The sequence below is a fragment of the Artemia sp. Qi Xiang Cuo genome, chromosome 13 (genome assembly GCF_049724085.1).
Source record: "Artemia sp. Qi Xiang Cuo chromosome 13, ASM4972408v1, whole genome shotgun sequence".
Lineage (NCBI taxonomy): Eukaryota > Metazoa > Arthropoda > Branchiopoda > Anostraca > Artemiidae > Artemia > Artemia sp. Qi Xiang Cuo.
In genome coordinates this window covers 44,937,670-44,957,543 of record NC_142806.1, presented here as the reverse complement: position 1 = coordinate 44,957,543, position 19,874 = coordinate 44,937,670, and the positions used below count along the sequence as shown (strand labels likewise).

The 19,874-nt window shown below is 31.1% G+C and overlaps 1 protein-coding gene across 1 annotated transcript in view; it reads right to left on the bottom strand.

Moving 5' to 3' along the window:
• Positions 1-18,443, bottom strand: part of LOC148945328 (tachykinin-like peptides receptor 86C) — a 668,425-nt gene extending 649,982 nt beyond the window's left edge. The window contains exon 1 of the mRNA XM_089099007.1: positions 18,353-18,443. Coding sequence (XP_088955133.1) covers positions 18,353-18,410 — 58 coding nt within the window. The 5' untranslated portion in view covers positions 18,411-18,443. The remainder of the gene's footprint in view (positions 1-18,352) is intronic.
• Between the last annotated feature and the right edge of the window lie 1,431 nt (positions 18,444-19,874).

Sequence of the window (19,874 nt, the reverse complement as noted above, 5' to 3'; positions counted from 1 at the left end):
CCCGCAAATATTTCCAATCAAGAATTTTGGGATAGTCATTTTGTTCAGAACAATCGGATGGTCCATTAAGTACGCTTCCAAAGAATACACGATCCCCAAATCCCTAGGGGTAATTACCTCAAAATATGGTAATTTGTCTTTATTTTAAACGCTGTTTCCTTATAGAAAAGAGGAGAGATTTTGATGTTTGGTGTGTAATTAACTTTATACTTTCAGAGATCATTCTGTGGGTAAAAAAGATCAAACTTTATTTTTTGTGAGAGGGAGGGACTAGGTGCCCGAAACAGAGCCGATTATTTTTCGTTCCTGATTACTTGTATTTTGAGTGAGCTTTTGTGTTTCGTTCGCTATGCCTAGATTCTCATCGTTTCTGAAGAATATTCTCTAGAAACAACAAGCATACCCGCGTACTAGAGTAAGTCAAAAGACACTACGGTCCCCTGATTTTTCATGTTTTGTAAAATATCTTGAGGATGGCTTAATGTATGGAGTTGAAACTTAGAGGCAGTATTTGAGAGTAGGAAAGTCGATAGGATTTATAATTTTGACTTTAGTTGGGGCAGAGGTAAATCAAAAGAGATTATATGTATTAAGGTCCTCAAAATAACATATCTGATACATCTCGGGCAATGCTTGGATATGGGGGGGGGAATTGAAACATTCAGGTACTGTTGGAGAAAGGAAAATAGAGGTTGAATAAAGCAATTCAAATTTTTTTGCTTTTTTAGGGGGTGGGCTAGCAAGTTTTGTATGTAATCTACACATATAAAACGGTTTTTTACAATAAGCTCCTACAAGGCTCATAATTTATGTATGGTTAAGTAGTGAGACAGGTGAAAGGGCACTATGTGCTGACAGTTTGTCAAAATGACGTATATATATATAGATAAATATATATTTATTGAGACAAAAGCCACTTTGGGCCATGGCCAAAAAAATGACAAAAAATAAGGGCACGTAATAATAAAATTCATAACAAGACATGGTACATAACAATAACAGTGAAGAAACATAACAATTGCAAAATAAAAACAAACATAATAAGCGCATAGTACGATAAAAGTAAGTCATATACTTACACAAAATGTTGCACACGTTATAGATATGTTCTAAATCCTTTAAACTCACAATGGCCAGGGCAACAAGCGAAAAAAATTAAAATGCTTCAAGAAACCCCCCTCCCCTTACAAAAATATCTCTATGGATCATACCCAACTTAAATTTAAATTCAATTAAATTTAAATTTCCTGTAATACAGAACAAAGAGCCATGAGTAGTAGTGTTAAAACAATATCTCCGACGAGGGTGGTAGCAAATTACTGTATCAATTAAAGAGAGCGGGCAGGTAGGGCATTACTGTAGCTATAGCGATAAGTAGCGGACAGTCCCCCCATATAGCTATAACGATAAATAGCGGACAGTCCCCCCCGCCATACAAGCGGACAGTACTCCTTTATAGTGTCAATTAGATGAAGCGGTCAGTACTCCCATACTGTATCAATTAAAGAGAGCGGGCAGGTGTAGCTATAATATCTCCAAGCGGGCAGTACTCCTGCCATACAAGCAGACAGTACAATGATCAGAATCATCGTACCATGAAAATTCGTGCTGTTCACGAAACCATGGTTTTGGAGTTAAATATCATGTTTCTGTTAAAAGTCATGACCGATTTCATGGTATGGTGATTCGTTTCCTGGTATGAAGTTATGAAATTCTGTCTGTTAATTAATTTGTTAGGGCGTGGTTGTTTTATGTTTAACCTTGAACACGAGTATAAAAACTTTGTCGATGAGGTATTTTCTCAGTTCAAAACTGGCATTTGAAATACAATAATACATTCTAACAAAAGGAATATTGATAAAAGCTACACGCAAGAAGTAAGTTATTCTTTTATATTCTTAGTGGGTAAAGAAATTAATTCTAATAAAATTTATCGAGTGGTTTATACAATCCCCTTATAGTTTACAGATTGTTAAATGTTTTTGAATCTGGATCTCCAGAGGTCGGTAAAGAGCAATATCAAAATAGGAAAAAAGTATGTAAACACTGCATTTAAATGGCTTGCGAGCTTAGTACATGAGGTAAATCATACCTATTTTTTATTTAGGGCGAAAGTTCCCCCCCCCCTTATGCCACAGTCGTCAACCCCGCCAACCCCCCCCCCCCCATCCCTCCACCACCCCCTTCCTCCAACACAGTTTCCAACACTACAACAGTTTAGAGTTATAGTTTAGTTTTAGTTAAGAACTTTAGCTTAGAGTTTTAACCTAGACTCTTAGGTTAGAGTTTTTACTTACACCTATAGTTCAGTATAGTTTCACTTACGAGTTTTAGTTTAGAGTTATAGTTTAGTTTTTTTTTAGTTAAAAGTTTTAGCATTGAGTTTTAGTCTAGAATATTAGCTTAGAGTTTATAGTTAATCTTATAGTATAGTGTAGTTTCAGTTAAAAGTTTTATTTTAGAGTTATAGTTTAGTTTAGTTTTATTTAAGCGTTTTAGCTTAGAGTTTTAGCCTAGAATCTTTGCGTAGAGTTTTTAGTTACACTTATAGTTTAGTTTAGTTTCAGTTAAGAGTTTTTAGTTTAGATTTATAGTTTACTTTAGTTTTAGTTAATAGTCTTAGCTTAGAGTTTTAGCCTAGAGTCTTAGCTTCGAGTTTTTAGTTACGCTTATAGATTAGTTTCAGTTAAGAGTTTTAGTTTAGAGTTATTTTTTAGTTTAGTTTTAGTTAAGAGTTGTAGCTTAGAGTCTTAGCTTAGAGTTATAGTTTAGTTTAGTTTCAGTTAAAAGTTTTAGCTTAGAGTTATAGTTTAGTTTTAGTTAAGAGCTTTAGCTTAGAGTCTTAGCCTAGAGTCTTAGCTTTGAGTTTTTAGTTACACTTATAGTTTAGTTTAGTTTCAGCTAAGAGTTTTAGTTTAGAGTTATAGTGTAGTTTAGTTTTAGTTAAGAGTTTTACTTTCGAGTTCTACCTTAGAGTCTTATCTTAGAGTGGTAGCTTAGTTTTAGTTAAGAGTTTTAGTTTAGAATTTTAGCTTAGAGTCTTATCTTAGAGTTTTAGTTAGATTTTATAGTTTACTTTAGTTTTAGTTAAGAGTTGTAGTGTAGTTTTAGTTAAAAGTTTTAGTTTAGAGTTTATAATTTTAGTTTAGAGTCATAGCTTAGAGTTTCAGTTAGAGTTATAATTTAGTTTAGTTTTAGTCAAGAGTTTTAGTTTAGAGTTATAGTTTAGTTTTAGTTAAGAGTTTAAGTTTAGAATTTAGAGTATTAGCTTAGAGTCATAGTTTAGAGTTTTAGTTTCAGTTATAGTTTAGTTCAGTTTCAGTTAAGAGTTTTAGCTTAGAGTTGTAGTTTAGTTTTAGTTAAGAGTTTTAGTTTAGAGTCTTAGCTTAGAGTTATAGTTAGAGTTTTTGTTCAGTTTAGTTTTAGGTTAGTTTAGTTTTAGTTAATAGTTTTAGTTTAGAGTTTTAGTTTAGAATCTTAGCTTAGAGTTTTAGCTAGTTTAGAGTTATAGTTTAGTTTTAGTTAAGAGTTTTAGTTAAGAGTTATAGTTTAGTCTTAGTTAAGAGTTTTAGTTTAGAGTTTAGAGCATTAGCTTAGAGTCATGGCTTTGAGTTTTAGTTAGAGTTTAGTTTAGTTTCAGTTCAGAGTGTTAGTATAGGGTTGTAGTTTAGTTTTAGTTAAGAGTTTTAGTTTAGAGTCTTAGATTAGAGTTTTAGTTAGAGTTATAGTCTAGTTTAGTTTCAGTATAGTTTAGTTTTAGTTAAGAGTTTTAGTTTCGAATTTAGAGTTTTAGTTTAGAGTCTTAGCTTAGAGTTTTAGCTAGAGTTATAGTTTAGTTATAGGTTACTTTAGAGTTGTAGTTTAGTTTTAGTTAAGAGTTTTAGTTTAGAGTTTCAGTTTATAGTCTTAGCTTAGAGTTTTAGTTTAGAATCTGAGCTAAGAGTTTTAGTTAGAGTTACAGTTTAGTTTAGTTTTAGTTAAGAGTTTTAGTTTAGAGTTTGGAGTTTTAGTTTAAAGTCTTAGCCTAGAGTTTTAGTTTTTGTTATAATTTAGTTTAGTTTAAGTTGAGAATTTAGAGTTTTATTTTAGAGTCTTTGCTTAGAGTTTTAGTTAGAGTTAGGGTTTAGGTTAGTTTTAGTTAGGAGCTTTAGTTTAGATCTCTAGTTTAGTTTTAGTTAAGAGTTTTAGTTAGAGTTGTAATTTTAGTTTAGTTTTAGTTAAGAGTTTTAGTTAAGATATTGGAGTTTTAGTTTCGAGTCTTAGCTTAGAGTTTTAGTTAGAGTTATAGTTTAGTTTAGTTTTAATTCAGAGTTTTAGTTTCGAGTCTTAGTATAGAGTTTTAGTTAGAGTTATAGTTTACTTTAGTTTTAGTTGAGAATTTCAGTTTAGAGTTGTTGTTTAGTTTTAGATGGGAGTTTTAGTTTAGAGTCTTAGCTTAGAGTTTTAGTTATAGTTATAGTTTAGTTTTGTTTTAGTTTTGAATTTAGTGTTTTAGTTTAGAGTCTTGGCTTGAGATTTAGTTAGAGTTATGGTTTAGTTTAGTTTTAGTTGGGAGCTTTTGTTTAGATCTATAGTTTAGTTTTAGTTAAGAGTTTTATTTTAGAGTTGTAGTTTACTTTTAGTTAAGAATTTTAGTTTAATTTTAGTTACGCACGCAAGCGTGCTTAACCTAGCCTAAATTAACCTTAAAAATGTATAAAACCAACTCTAAGTTAAGACGCGAAAGTAAAACTCTAAACTAAAACTCTTAAATAAAACTAAATTAAAACTATAACTCTTATTAAAACTCTAAGGTAGGACTCTAAAGTTTAAACTAAAATGCTAAACTAAACTTTAACTAAAACTAAACTACAACTCTAAACTAAAACTCTTAACTAAACCTAAACTACAAGTCTAAAATAAAACTCTAAGATAACCACACTCTAAACTAGAATCTAGACTCTAAACTAAAACTAAACTATACTATAACTCTGACTAAAACTCCAAACTCTAAACTAAAACTCTTAACTAAACTATAACTCTAAACAAAAACTCTTAACTAAAACTAAACTAAAACTATACCTCTAACTAAAACTCCTAACTAAAACTCTAAACTAAAACTCAAAGCTAAAACCCAATAATACAACTCTTTACTACTAAACTGTACCTTTAACTGAAACTCTAAGCAAAGACTCTAAACTAAGAATCTAAACTCTAAACTAAAACTCTTATCTAAAGCTAAACAACAACTCTAAACTAAAACTAAACTAAACTATAACTCTAAATAAAACTCTAAGCTAAGACTCTAAGCTAATACTCTAAACTCTAAATTAAAACTCTTAATTAAAACTGAACTATAACTCTAAACTAAAACTCTTAACTAGATCTACAGTAAACTATAGCTCTAAATAAAACTCTAAACTAGAACTTTTAACTAAACTACAACTCTAACTAAAACTAAACTAAACTATAGCTCTAACTAAAACTCTAAGCTAAGACTCTAAAATAAAACTCTAAGGTAAAACCCTAAGCTAAAACTCTTAACTAAAACTAAACTAATGTATACCTCTAACTAAAACTCTAAGCTAAGACTCTAAACTAAGACTCTAAACTCTAAACTAAAACTCTTATCTAAAGCTAAACAACAGCTCTAAACTAAAACTAAACTAAACTATAACTCTAACTAAAACTCTAAGCTAAGACTCTAAGCTAATACTCTAAACTCTAAACTAAAACTCTTAATTAAAACTGAACTATAACTCTAAACTAAAACTCTTAACTAGATCTACAGTAAACTATAGCTCTAACTAAAACTCTAAACTAGAATTTTTAACTAAACTACAACTCTAACTAAAACTAAACTAAACTATAACTCTAACTACAACTCTAAACCCTAAACTAAAACTCTTATCTAAAACTAAACAACAACTCTAAACTAAAATTCTTAACTAAAACTAAACTAAACTATAACTCTTACTAAAACTCTATGCAAAGACTCTAAACTAAAACTCTTAACTAAAACTAAACTACAGCTCTAAACTAAAATTCTTAACTGAAAGTAAACTAAACTATAACTCTAACTTAAACTCTAAGCTAAGACTCTAAGCTAATACTCTAAACTCTAAACTAAAACTCTTAATTAAAACTGAACTACAACTCTCAAATAAAACTCTTGACTAAAACTAAACTACAAGTCTAAACTAAAACTCTTAACTAAAACTAAACTAAACTGTAACTCTACCTAAAACTCTAAGCTAACACTCTAAATTAAAACTATATAATCTAAAATAAAACTAAACTAAACTATAACTCTAAATAAAACTCTAAACTCTAAACTAAAACTCTTATCTAAAACTAAACAACAACTCTAAACTATAATTCTTAACTAAAACTAAACTAAACTATAACTCTAACTAAAACTCTATGCAAACACTCTAAACTAAAACTCTGAATTAAAACTAAACTAAACTATAACTCTAACTAAAACTCTAAGCTAAGGATCGACACTAAAACTCCAATATCTAAACTAAAACTCTTAACTGAAACTAAACTAAACTATAACTCTAACTAAAACTCTGAACTAGAACTCTAAACTAAAACTAAAAAATGCAAACTTAAATTCTTCACTCAAGCTAAAATATAGATCTAAACCAAAGCTCCTAACTAGAAATAAACTAAACTATAACTCTAACTAAAAATTTGAGCTAAGACTCTAAACTAAAACTCTAGATTCTCAACTAAAACTAAACTAAACTATAACTATAACTAAAACTCTAAGCTAAGACTCTAAACTAAAACTCCTATCTAAAACTAAACAACAACTCTAAGGTGAAAGCCATAACTCTAAGCTAAGACTCTAAACTAAAACTCTAAATTCTCAACTAAAACTAAACTATAACTATAACTAAAACTCTAAGCTAAGACTCTAAACTAAAACTCCTATCTAAAACTAAACAACAAATCTAAACTGAAATTCTTAACTAAAACTAAACTAAACTATAACTGTAACTAAAACTCTAAGCTAAGACTCTAAACTAAAACTCTGAATTAAAACTAAACTATAACTCTAACTAAAATTCTAAGCTAAGACTCGAAACTAAAACTCCAATATCTAAACTAAAACTCTTAACTAAAACTAAACTAAAACTATAAATCTAACTAAAACTCTAAACTAAAACTAAACTAGAGATCTAAACTAAAGCTCCTAACTAAATCTAAACTGAACCATAACTCTAAATAAATCTCTAAGCCAAGACTCTAAACTAAAACTCTAAATTCTCAACTTAAACTAAACTAAACTAAAACTATAACTAAAACTCTAGGCTAAGACTTTAAACAAAAACTCTAAACTCAAAAACTAAAACCCTGACCTAAAAACTAAACTATAACTCTAACTAAAACTCTAAGCTCAAATTCGAAACTAAAACTCTAAGCTAAGACTCTAAACTGAAACTCTAAACTAAAACTATTAACTAAAACTAAACTAAAACTCTAAAGTAAACTATAACTAAACTATAGCTCTAACTAAAACTCTAACCTAAGAATTTAAACTAAAACTCTAAACTCAAAACTAAAATTCTTAACTAAAACTAAACTAGACTAAAACTAAACTAAACTATAACTCTAACAAAAATTCTGACCTAAGACTCTAAACTAAAACTCCTAACTAAAACTAGACTACAACTCTAAACTAAAACTCTTAACTGAAACTAAACTAAACTATAACTCTAACTAAAACTCAAAGCTATGACTCTAATCTAATACTCTAAACTAAAACTCTTAACTAAAACTCTTAACTAAAACTAAACTATAACTCTAAACTAGCTAAAACTCTAAGCTAAGATTCTAAACTAAAACTCTAAACTAAAACTCTTAACTAAAACTAAACTAACCTAAAACTAAACTGAACTATAACTCTAACTATAACTCTAAGCTAAGACTCTAAACTAAAACTCTTAACTAAAACTAAACTACAACTCTAAACTAAAACTCTTAAATGAAACTAAATTAAACTCTAACTCTAACTAAAACTCTAAGCTATGAATCTAAGCTAATACTCTAAACTCTGAACTGAAACTATTAAATACAAATAGAATATAAATATAAAATAAAACTCTTTACTCAACGTAAACTCAATTATAAATCTAACTGAAAATCTCATCTTAGACTCTAAACTGAGACTATAAACTCTAAGCTAAAACTCTTAACTAAAACTACACTACAACTCTTAACTAAAACCAAGCTGAAATATAAACTCTAACTAAAACTCTAAGATAAAACTCTAAGATAAAACTCTAAACTCTAAAATAAAACTCTTCACTAAAACTAAGCTACCACTCTAAGATAAGACTAAGTTAGAACTCGAAATTAAAACTATTAACTAAAAATAAACTACACTATAACTATAAACTAAAACTCTTAGCTTAAACTAAACTAAACTTTAAGTATAGCTAAAAACTCGAAGCTAAGACTCTAGGCTAAAACTCTAAGCTAAAGCTCTTAACTAAAACTAAACTATAACTCTAAACTAAAACTCTTAACTGAAACTAAACTAAACTATAAGTGTAACTAAACACTCTAAGCTAAGACTCTAAGTTACAACTCATATCTAAAACTAAACTAAACTATAACTCTAAACTAAAACTCTTAACTGAAACTAATCTATAAGTTTAACTAAAAACTCGAAGCTAAGACTCTAGGCTAAAACTCTTAACTAAAACTAAACTAAACTATAAATCTAAACTAAAAACTCTTAACTGTAACTAAATTAAACTATAATTGTAACTAAAAACTCTACGCAAAGATTCTAGGCTAAAACTTTAAGAAAAACTCTTAACTAAAACTAAACTATAACTCTAAAGTAAAACTCTTAACTGAAATTAAACTAAACTATAAGTGTAACTAAAAACTCTAAGCTAAGACTCTAGGCTAAAACTCTAAGCTAAAGCTCTTAACTAAAACTAAACTAAACTATAACTGTAAACTAAAACTCCTAACTGAAACTAAACTAAACATTAAGTGTAACTAAAAACTCTATGCTAAGATTCAAGACGAAAACTCTAAGCTAAAACTCTAAACTAAAACTAAACTAGACTGTAACTATAAACTAAAACTATTAACGAAACTAAACTAAGCTTTAAGTTTAGCTAAAAACTCTCTGCTAAGACTCTAGGTTAAAAATCTTAACTGAAACTAAACTAGACTATAATTCTAAAATAAAACTCTTAACTAAAATTAAACTAAACTATAAGTTTAACTTAAAACTCTAAGCTAAGACTCTAGGCTAAAACTCTAAACTCTAAACTACAACTAAACTAAACTATAACTCTAAACTAAAACTATTAAGTGAAACTAAACTAAACTATAAGTGTAACTAAAGACTTTAAACTAAGACTCTAGGTTAAAACTATTAGCTAAAACTAAAACTTACTATAACTCTAAACTAAAGCTCTCAGCTGAAACTGAAATAAACAGTAATTGTAGATAGAAACTCTAATATAAGACTCTGGGGTAAAACTCTAAGCTAAAGGTCTGATCTATAACAAGACTATAACTCTACACTAAAACACTTAACTGAAACTAAATTAAACTATAAGTGTAACTGAAAATTCTAAGCTAAGACTCTAGGCTAAAATTCTAAGCTAAAACTCTTAACTAAGACTAAACTAAACTATAACTCTAAACTAAAACTCTTAACTGAAACTAAACTATAAGTGTAACTATAAACTCTAAGTTAAGACTATAGGCTAAAACTATAAGCTAAAACTCTTAATTAAAACTAGACTAAACTAAAAATCTAAACTAAAGCTCTTAACTGAAACTAAAATGAACTATAAGTGTAAGTAATAACTCTAGGCTAAAACTCTAGGCTAAGACTCTAAGCTAAAACTCTTAACTAAAACTAAACTAAACTAAAACTCTAAACTAAAACTCTAAGCGATAAACTAAAACTTTTAACTAAAACTAAACTAAAGCTCTAAACTAAAACCCCTAACTAAAACTAAACTAAACTAGAACTCTAAACTAAAACTAAACTCTAAACTCTAAACTAAAATAAGACTCTAAACTAAAACTCTAAACTCTAAACTAAAACTAATAAAAAAACAAAAAAAAAGTTAAATAATTTTGAAGTCCAAAAAAAATTTAGTTCAACAAAAAAAAGTGCTACTACAAACAATATTTTTCTAATAGTAAAAGTCACGACTAACGTTTCTATATCATTCTCACTTTGAACTTATAAAATATTAAATGTGTTTTTTTATGTTTTAAGTATGTTACATGTCATACTAAGAGATGTAAAAAAAAGTTGAAAAAAAAATTTCAAAAAAAATAGTTTGTTTTTCATGAAAAAATATTGAAAGAGAACCATCAGTCCTCATCAATAGTATGCACAAGAGTATGTTTCAAAATTTAAGTCAAGATTGTCATTCTATTATTTCTGATATGATTTAGAGATGTAAAAAAAAGTTTGTTTTTCATGAAAAAATATTGAATGAGAATCATCAGTCCTCATCAATAGTATGCACAAGAATAAGTGTTTTAAAATTTAAATGAAAAGTGACATTCTATTTTCCTGATATGATTTAGAGATGTAAAAAAAAGCTGAAAAAAAAGTTGAAAAAAAGTAAAAAAAAAAAAAAAAATTGGTCACTACAAACATTATTTTTCTAATAGTAAAAGTTGCGACACACATATCTATAACATTCCCATTTTGAAGTTTGAAAATATTAAATGGGAATTTCTTATGTTTTAAGTATATTTCGTGACATTCTAAGAGATGTAAAAAAAAAGTTAAAAAAGTTTAAAAAAAATTGGGGGGGGGGGTGGTTGAAGTGAGGGTGTGGAGGGAGGGGGTGTTAGAGGGAGGGGGTGGATGGATGTGGGGGGGGGTTGGTGGGGTGGACGACTGTGGCATAGTGGGGGGTGGGGAACTTTGGCCCGAAATAAAAAATAGGTATGATTTACCTCATATACTAAGCTCGCAAGCCATTTAAATGCAGTGTTTACTAACCTTTTTCTTATTTTGATATTGCTCTTTACCGACCTCTGGAGATCCAGATTCAAAAATATTTAACAATCTGTTAACTATAAGGGGATTGTATAAAACACTAGATAAATTTAATTAGAATTAATTTATTTACCCACTAAGAATATAAAAGAATAACTTACTTCTTGCGTGTAACTTTCATCAATATTCCTTTTGTTAGAATGTATTATTTTATTTCAAATGCCAATTTTAAACTGAGAAAATAACTCATCGACAAAGTTTTTATACCCGTGTTCAAGGTTAAACATAAAACAACCACGCCCTAACAAATTAATTAACAGACAGAATTTCATAACTTCAAACCAGGAAACGAATCACCATACCATGAAATCGGTCATGACTTTTAACAGAAACATGATATTTAACTCCAAAACCATGGTTTCGTGAACAGCACGAATTTTCATGGTACGATGATTCTGATCATTGTACTGTCTGCTTGTATGACGGGAGTACTGCCCGCTTGGAGATATTATATCTACACCTGCCCGCTCTCTTTAATTGATACAGTATGGGAGTACTGACCGCTTCATCTAATTGACACTATAAAGGAGTACTGTTCGCTTGTATGGCGGGGGGGACTCGCCGCTACTTATCGTTATGGCTATATGGGGGGACTGTCCGCTACCTATCGTTATAGCTACAGTAATGCCCTACCTGCCCGCTCTCTTTCATTGATACAGTAATTTGCTACCACCCTCGTCGGAGATATTGTTATAACACTACTACTGCCATTAAGTAAAGCAGATCCTCAGCCTTATCTCCACACATGGGGCATGAGTAAGGACCGTCTATTACCCTTACTCTCTATAAGTACTTCCTCCTTTCTCCCAGTGCTGGGAAATTACCCCCCCCCCCCCGACATATACCAATTAATTTCTTCACCGTTTAAACCCACTTTAAGATAATTATCATTTCCTCAGACCTCTTTCCATTGCAGGTAAACTCCAAGGGGCACCCAAGCTGCGACTTCACACTTCACTGCCATTTATAAATCTCCTGGTCTTCCAGCTAATCCTTTACTAAATTTGCTACCTTTCCTTCCTCTAATGTATGCAATATTATAGGCAGCACAATCGCGCTGCCTAAGAAAAGGTCAAAAAGGCATACCTCATGAATGACTTAGAGTATTAAGTTAGAACTTTCAGGGAATCATTAGAGGGATGATCAGCTGACGAAAAGTACAGCACTACTACTACTACTATTACCACTACTACTACTACTAATACTACTACTGCTACTGCTACTACTACTATTACTACTACTACTACTACCACTACTGCTACTACTACTATTACTACTACTACATCTACTACTACTACTACTTCTACTACTACTACTACTACTAATTCTGCTACTTCTACTACTTCTATCACAACCACTACTACTACTGCTATTAAAACTACTATTTCTTAGGTGACAACTACTAAAGTTAAGGATACTAAGGTGAAATTCAAAATAAATTTTGAAGGGGAAGCTGATGCTGAACTAAATGAAAACACACTATGTGCATACCGGTTGTGAAGGGGACACATCAAAAATATATTAAGAACGGCTTAGCCTATTAAGTTGAATCTTCCAAGCCATGGTGAGGGGAATGTTTAACTGACCAAAAGGCAATATTTACATACTACTACTGCTACTACTGTTACTACTACTATTAATACAACGATGACTACTACTACTCTTACTATAACTATTATGGCTCCTACTACTACTCAGACTAAAGGTATGAAGGTACGATTTCAGGGAATATTGACGGGAAACTTGAACTAAATGAAAACACATCCTTATATACAGGTTGTCCAAACGATGTATCAGCATTATGCCACGGGTTGTCTAGGGTATTAAGTTAAAACTCTCAGGGCATATTAAGATGGACATTAAACTAATCAAAAGGCACTATGTGTATACTATTACTCCTGCTACAACTGGTACTACTATTACTATTACTACTACTCCTACAGCTACTACTATTACCGCGACTACTACTACTACTACTATAACACTTACGTCTACTACTGTTAGTACTACTGAAGCCAGGGGTATTACGGTGAAACTTTCAGGGAATGTTGAGAAGGGCCTTTAACTAGATCAAAACACAATATGTCAATTTAGTCTATTAAAAAGGTGTAACAGCTATATCACATAAAAAGTATTAAGTTGAAACATAAAGTGAATTTTAAGGGAGGATGTTGAAGCAACCAAAAGGTGGTATATACATAATAATACTACTTTAACTTCTACTGCTCCTGTAATACTACTAGTAAGGCTAACGGTAATAAGGAGGAATTTTCAAGACATTTTGAGGGGTGTGTTGAAACAAATTGAAACACGTTATGCATATGCAGGCTATCAAAAGGGCGTATGAGGAGTATCTTTTAAACGGCTTGGATAAAACCGTGCCGTCTGAAGACGAGAACATAATTTGCAATTTACTGAAAAAAGAAAACGTAAATATTTTCTCGTTCTTAACTTTAATAGATCCAAATTTTTAAGACTTTCAGGAATTAATTTTAGGAAGACTTTCAGAAATTATTTTAAATTATTTAACTGTCAATCCAAATTCATATGTTTGTTTCCTTAGCAATATTGGTTATGATGGTAATTTTTTTTTCTTTTTTTTTTGGATTTTATTAGGAATAAAACCATATGATCGCGGTGATCGCTTTAACTAAAACGTGGTTAAATGATAATAACTCGCAATTACTACATATCCCTGGTTATAATTTATATGTAAGGAATCGCGAGTATTACCAACATGGAGGCCTAGCAGCTTACATTCAGGCTGATTATAAGGTTTCAATAAGAGAAGATCTGACAATATATAGAGAGAAAGTTTGCGAGTGTTTTGTTTTACATATAGCTAGAGAGAATTTGAATTTTTGCATTGTTGTAGTATATAGACCTCCACAGAGCCTGCTCCAAGACTTTATGGACCTATTTGAAGAACAATTAATGAACTTTCGAATAACTCTATGCCATATTTTATTATGGGGGATTTTAATATTGACCTTATAGATCAGTCATCTGCTACCACTGAATTTATTAATAGAAGTTTATCTACTGGGTTTCATCCTTGTATTAATATTCCTAAAAGAATTACAGGAACGTCAGCTGAGCTTCCGGATAGTTTCCTTTCTAATGTGCCCTTGAGTCTTCCCAGGGTCCTTAACAACGATGTATCTGACCACTTTGGAGTTTCAGCTACCTTTAGAACTGTCACGAAGGTGGTTAAAGGAAAAAAATCAAGGATTCCAGTGATCAGTAAAAGTGCGATGGTAAAACTTAAAAATGATATAGAAAAGGTGAATTGGTATGATGTTCTAGGCGATGTTCAGGACGTTAATTCAAAATTTGTTTTATTTTATGAAAAGTTGCAGAGTTTGATAAGTCAAGTAGTCACATTGAAACCGTTTAATAGAAAGCACTCAAGTAAAAAACCTTGGATTATTCCTGTGATTTTGAAGCAAATAAATGTAAGAGATAAATTGTTTAGAGCTCAAATAATTAACCCGACACAAGAAAATAAGCAATTATATAAAATTTATCGAAATAGGTTGAATACAATTTTAAGAAATGAAAAAAAGAAATATTTTGAGAAAAAGTTTAAGGAGGTTGAAGGATGCCCTAAGAAAACCTGGGGACTAATAAAAGAAGTGATTGGATTAAAAATAAATAGTGTACCTGATGAATTAGTTAGTATAATGGGAAAGACTTTGAATTCTGAAAAAGACATATGCAATGAATTTCAGAGTTATTTTTCGAATATTGGTCTGAATTTAGCTATGTCAGTTGTACCTGATAGTGATGATCCAACGTTCGAGTCCTTACTGAGGGACCCCATTGATGTGTCTCTTCACCTTAGACTTCTAACAGTTGATGAAATTAAAAAAATTATTTATGGGTTGCGTAGTAATTCATCTGGTAGCGATCATATTACTCTAAAAACTCTTAAGTGTATTTTTCCTGTTACAGCTTAAGTTTTATGTGGGTTAATTAGTGAGTGTTTTTGTAAAGAAAAATTCTCAGATTGTTTTGAAGTTGTCAGATTAACCCCAATTCATAAGGATGGCATTCAAATTGACCCAGGAAACTAAAGACCAATATCTGTTTTATCCATCATTTCTTGTGTTTTAGAAAAGTGTTTTAGTATTAGAATGATGAGTTTTTTGAAGGATCATAAGCTACTGGTAGAGACACAATTTGGGTTCCGTAGAAAAAGGACAACAGAACAGGCGATGATTTATTTGACAACTATTATTAATGATGTATTAGATAAAGGTTTTAAAATAGGTGCTATATTTTTAGATCTGATGAAAGCTTTCGACACTGTGGATCATGAACTTCTACTTAAGAAGTGTGAGGTGTATGGTTTGAGGTGAAATCATTAAATTTTTTAAGAAGTTTTTTAAGTAATCGTTATCAGTATGTCCAACTAAATGATTCTTCTTCAGAAAAAAAGCGTATTGAAATAGGTGTTCCGCAGGGATCAGTTCTCGGTCCTATATTATTCTTGATATTTATTAATGATTTACCAAAGTGTCCAAATAATTTTTGCTATAGAATAAATGAACTAACGGTAAACCCGACTAATGAAACGGTTTTACTTTTTGCTGATGACACAAGAGCCATTAGCACAGCTAAGACAGCGGAGTTGCTGCAGATTTCCATGAAGGAATCAATTAATAGAATTACAGCATGGCTGAGGGTAAATAAATTAAGGATTAACACGGCTAAGTCTAACTTTATTATTTTCTCGTGATCATCAAACTTTTACCCATGGATCAAGGAATTAGATATGCCCAATGGCGTTATTAAACGGACTGCGTCTTTTAAATACCTTGGGATTGTAATAGATGAAACTCCATCTGTTAAGGAACATGTTTCATTAACAAGCAAAATTCGACGAGAAATCTAGGTATAATGAAGAAACTTCAACATTGTTTTCCAAAATCTGTCCTTCGCCATCTTTATTTTTCTTTAATTCACCCGTATATACTTTATTGTTCAAATATTTGGCTCTACTTTTTCTTCGATCCTAAATTAACTAAAAGTTCTAAAAAATCATGCCGTAGGAATTTTAACTGGTATATCTCCACGTATGTCTGTTTAAAAAATTTACCCAAAGTTAAAAGATTTGCCAGTTGAATTCCTTTGTGACTTCTTTATATTGTGGTTTAGTTTTGGACTGCAGCAGGATGTTCAGCCTCGTTGTTTTGGTGATTTATTGTCCATTAGGTCTACTGTTCATTCTCATGATACAAGGGGTAGCGCGGACTTTTGTGTACCTAGAGGTATATTTTCCTGTTCATGTTTTTCTGTTCTTTATAGAGGTCCGCGGAAATGGAATAGTTTGAATAGTGACATTAAGACTATTGGTGACCCTAATATTTGTAGAAAAATCATTAAGGAACTGCTTTTTGCTGAATATGAGTTTTGACTCATTAATTGATTTATTTATTGTGGGGGTTTTGTTGATATGATGTTCCCAGAGGATGTATAATATATGATATTATTTTGTATTTATTGCTTAGTGTGATGGTATTAGTGGTGTCGGTGGGCAAGTGTTCTTTGTTTTAAGGATTTTGTTTTCTCTACCTCCCCCACGGACAAGCTTTGCTTTTTAGGGGAGGCAGCAATAATTTTTTGTTGATATGTTTTTTTTCAATAAATCCTTCTTCCTCTTCCTCTTATGGTTTGAAATAAGGATTGTTTTCCGTAAAGTGCAAATTATACTTGTCTTTGGAAGGCACGAAGGCGTCAGGCCTATTCCTCTTATTTTCTGCTCGTTCTGAGTTTGTGTTGGTTATTTATTGTAATTTCTTTTTCTTTTGGGTTTTATTTATTTATTGATGGTGATTTATTGTAGATTAGCGTTTGAAAAATTATTTGACTCTATTTCTGCTAATTTTTGTTTAACGTAACTCTTTACTTTTCTTTGAAAATTTCTTTTATGGAAAATCTTTTTAAAATTAATCTTGGGAAAAGCCAAAGGTACTAAACTCAAAATTTTAGCGAATGTTGAGGGGAAGAGAAGGGCAAGGGAACCTTGAATATTAGCTTAGAGGAAAGGATAGAGTTAAATCAAAAGGCACTATGTGCATCCAAATCCTGGTTATCAAAATACCAAGAGCCTGTGTTTCACCCCAGAAAACCCCCCAGGGAAATTTTTTCCGAAAATTCCCTCCAGAAATTTCCCGGGCGGGAATTTTCCGTGGGGAGAATTTTCTGCCGGAGGGAATTTTCAGGGAGATAATTTTCTGCTGGTGGACTGTCTGTGAGGGGGGCTCTACAACGGAAATTTTTTTGGCGGGAAATTCCGTAGGGGAATTTTCCGTGGAGAAAATGCCTAGACCCCAAAATGCCCTAATTATAATATCTTAGAAGCAGAAACTAGCGGCTTAAGGAATCCAGTTGAAACTTTGAGGAAGTATGGGACAAGGCTAAATGTTTAGTAGAATTTAAATTTTGCTTCAGGGGGAGTGGCCTCGGAGAGCTTATCAAGGACCGAAAGATTTGGAAAAAAAATATTTGGTAGTATAGATTCTTAGTGTGAAATATTCAATGTTTTTATTTTATTTTTAACGCTGAGCTGCTTTGAAATTTCAGGTCATCAAGACACCCCAGTAAAAATTTCAAAATAAAGGGAAAATACCAGGATACAAATCATGTTGTACATATCTTTGAGGTCCAATGATTTATTTTTGTCAGTTAAAGTGAATTATTTTTTTTTTTTATAATTGTATGTTCATTTTGAATAACTATTGATCAAAATTAATAATTTTGATTAGTAATATTGAAGGATTGATAAATATATCTTCAAAGAAAATTAAGGTTGTCATATATTGCTGAAATTACGATCATACGGATGTCTTGAGAAGGGGCATTTTGTAAAAAAAAATTAAAAATAAAGAAAATGGCTAATGCGAATCAAAATTTTTTATTAGCGAATAGCATTATGATAGATCGTTATACGTTGTTTGAATTTTGAGGTTGCGCTCTTTCTAATATAAATTGGGAGTTGCAGCTCCTTCCTTATGATTTGAAAGTATTTCCTCCTTTTTTGAAAATTATACACATTCTCAGATGCTAATAAATTTCGATGAGTGCTATTGAACTTTAACACTTTTACATATTTGGAATCACTGTAAAAATAAAAAATTTTTTAATGTGTATGTTTTCAAAATTCGTCTTCTAAAGTGTTGGTTACTAATCGAACGGGTCATTCTTAACATATAATTCGTTATCATGAGCTTTGTTGACAATAATTGTATTTAAATTCCGGCTCACTATTTTTCGTGTGTGCAAACATAATAATTCAATTACCATTTCTTATGTCATCCCATATAGATGTATTAAAGATACTATTTTTATGATCATTCATTGAGCAACTCACTAATGTGATGAATTTTGATGGTAGAAGTGTTCTTCACCTTGCAGTTTTTATTACTAACAAGATAGAATTCCTACACAAGAGAGATTTTGTAGCGCAAGGCGACAAGCCATTATCTCATTTCAAAATATTTCAACCTGAAATACTCCATCGAAACACACCTGCCAAATACCACCACTTGTTGCAAAAAGTTCAATGGAACCACGGCCATCCAAAATCTAAACACATTATGTTACACTTCAATAGCTGTGATAAACCCGTACCGTATTTTTAACAGCCTTGGTATATATCAAAATTTTACATAATTCAAAATCAAATATACGACATACTTTTTCATCCAAGCCAAGTAACTTGAGCCTATAATTGCTCGACGTCTTTTAATTTCAATAAATGTTATTTGTTTTTTTTGTCAACCTTAATCTATTTTTTTTTTTTTTTGCTTTATCTTAGTCGATGAGGGGATTTGAAACCTTTTTCCATCGTTCAAAACTACACAAAATTCTGTAACATCTGCAGGGGGCGGGGGTTGTGTGGGCACCATTTATCTTTTCTGTCAACATTTTTTTTTGTCAACAGCTAAATTTTTTAGCTGTTATTTTTATTATATTGCTGAATAAACATTATGAGCCCATTCTTTTGATATATGTTTATTGTCATCAAAATTCCATTTTTAAATTTTCGATCACTATTGAGCCGTATTGCTTGTTTTTATTGTTTTTTTTTATTACATATATGTTATTACTTACATGAGGGGTCGCCCCTAGTCAATACCTCGCTCTTTACGCTAAAGTTCGAATATTGTTTAAATCCCAAACCGCTGAATCACAAAGGCTATTTAATTAGAATAGACAGCTCTTTTGAAAGCACTAAGACAACTTTAGCGTAGCGTAAAGAGCGAGGTATTGACTAGGGGGCGAACCCCCTCATATACGTAATATCTTTGTCGTTTTAAGTTTTAATGGTGCTCCTTACTTTCAGTTGAAAAAACTCGTTTTTTTTATTGGATTTCTGATTGTTTTTTAAATAATGCTGGGAAATATGGCGCCCCTTCATAGAAATGTCCCTTCCCCCAAGAAAACATTCTCCATGGAAGGATCCTTCTGCCTAGCCCCCTCCTCCGACCCCCATCAGAAAAAAATCCCTCCTGAAAACGTCTGTATACTTCCCAACAACCAATAATATATGTAAACAATGGGCAAAGTTCATAACTTGCAGCCCTTCCCCCGAGAACTGTGGGGAATTGAGCCATCCTCAGAGACATATTTTTTAAATTTTCGACTATGCTGACCAAAATGGGTTTCTCAAAATTTTGATTGGGAGACTGCGGGAAACACCCCTGGGAAAAAAAAAAAAAAAAAACAACACGCATCCGTGATCTTTCTTCTGGCAAAAAACATAAAATTCCACATTTTTGCAGATAGGAGCTTGAAAAATCTAAAGTGGGGTTTTCTTTTA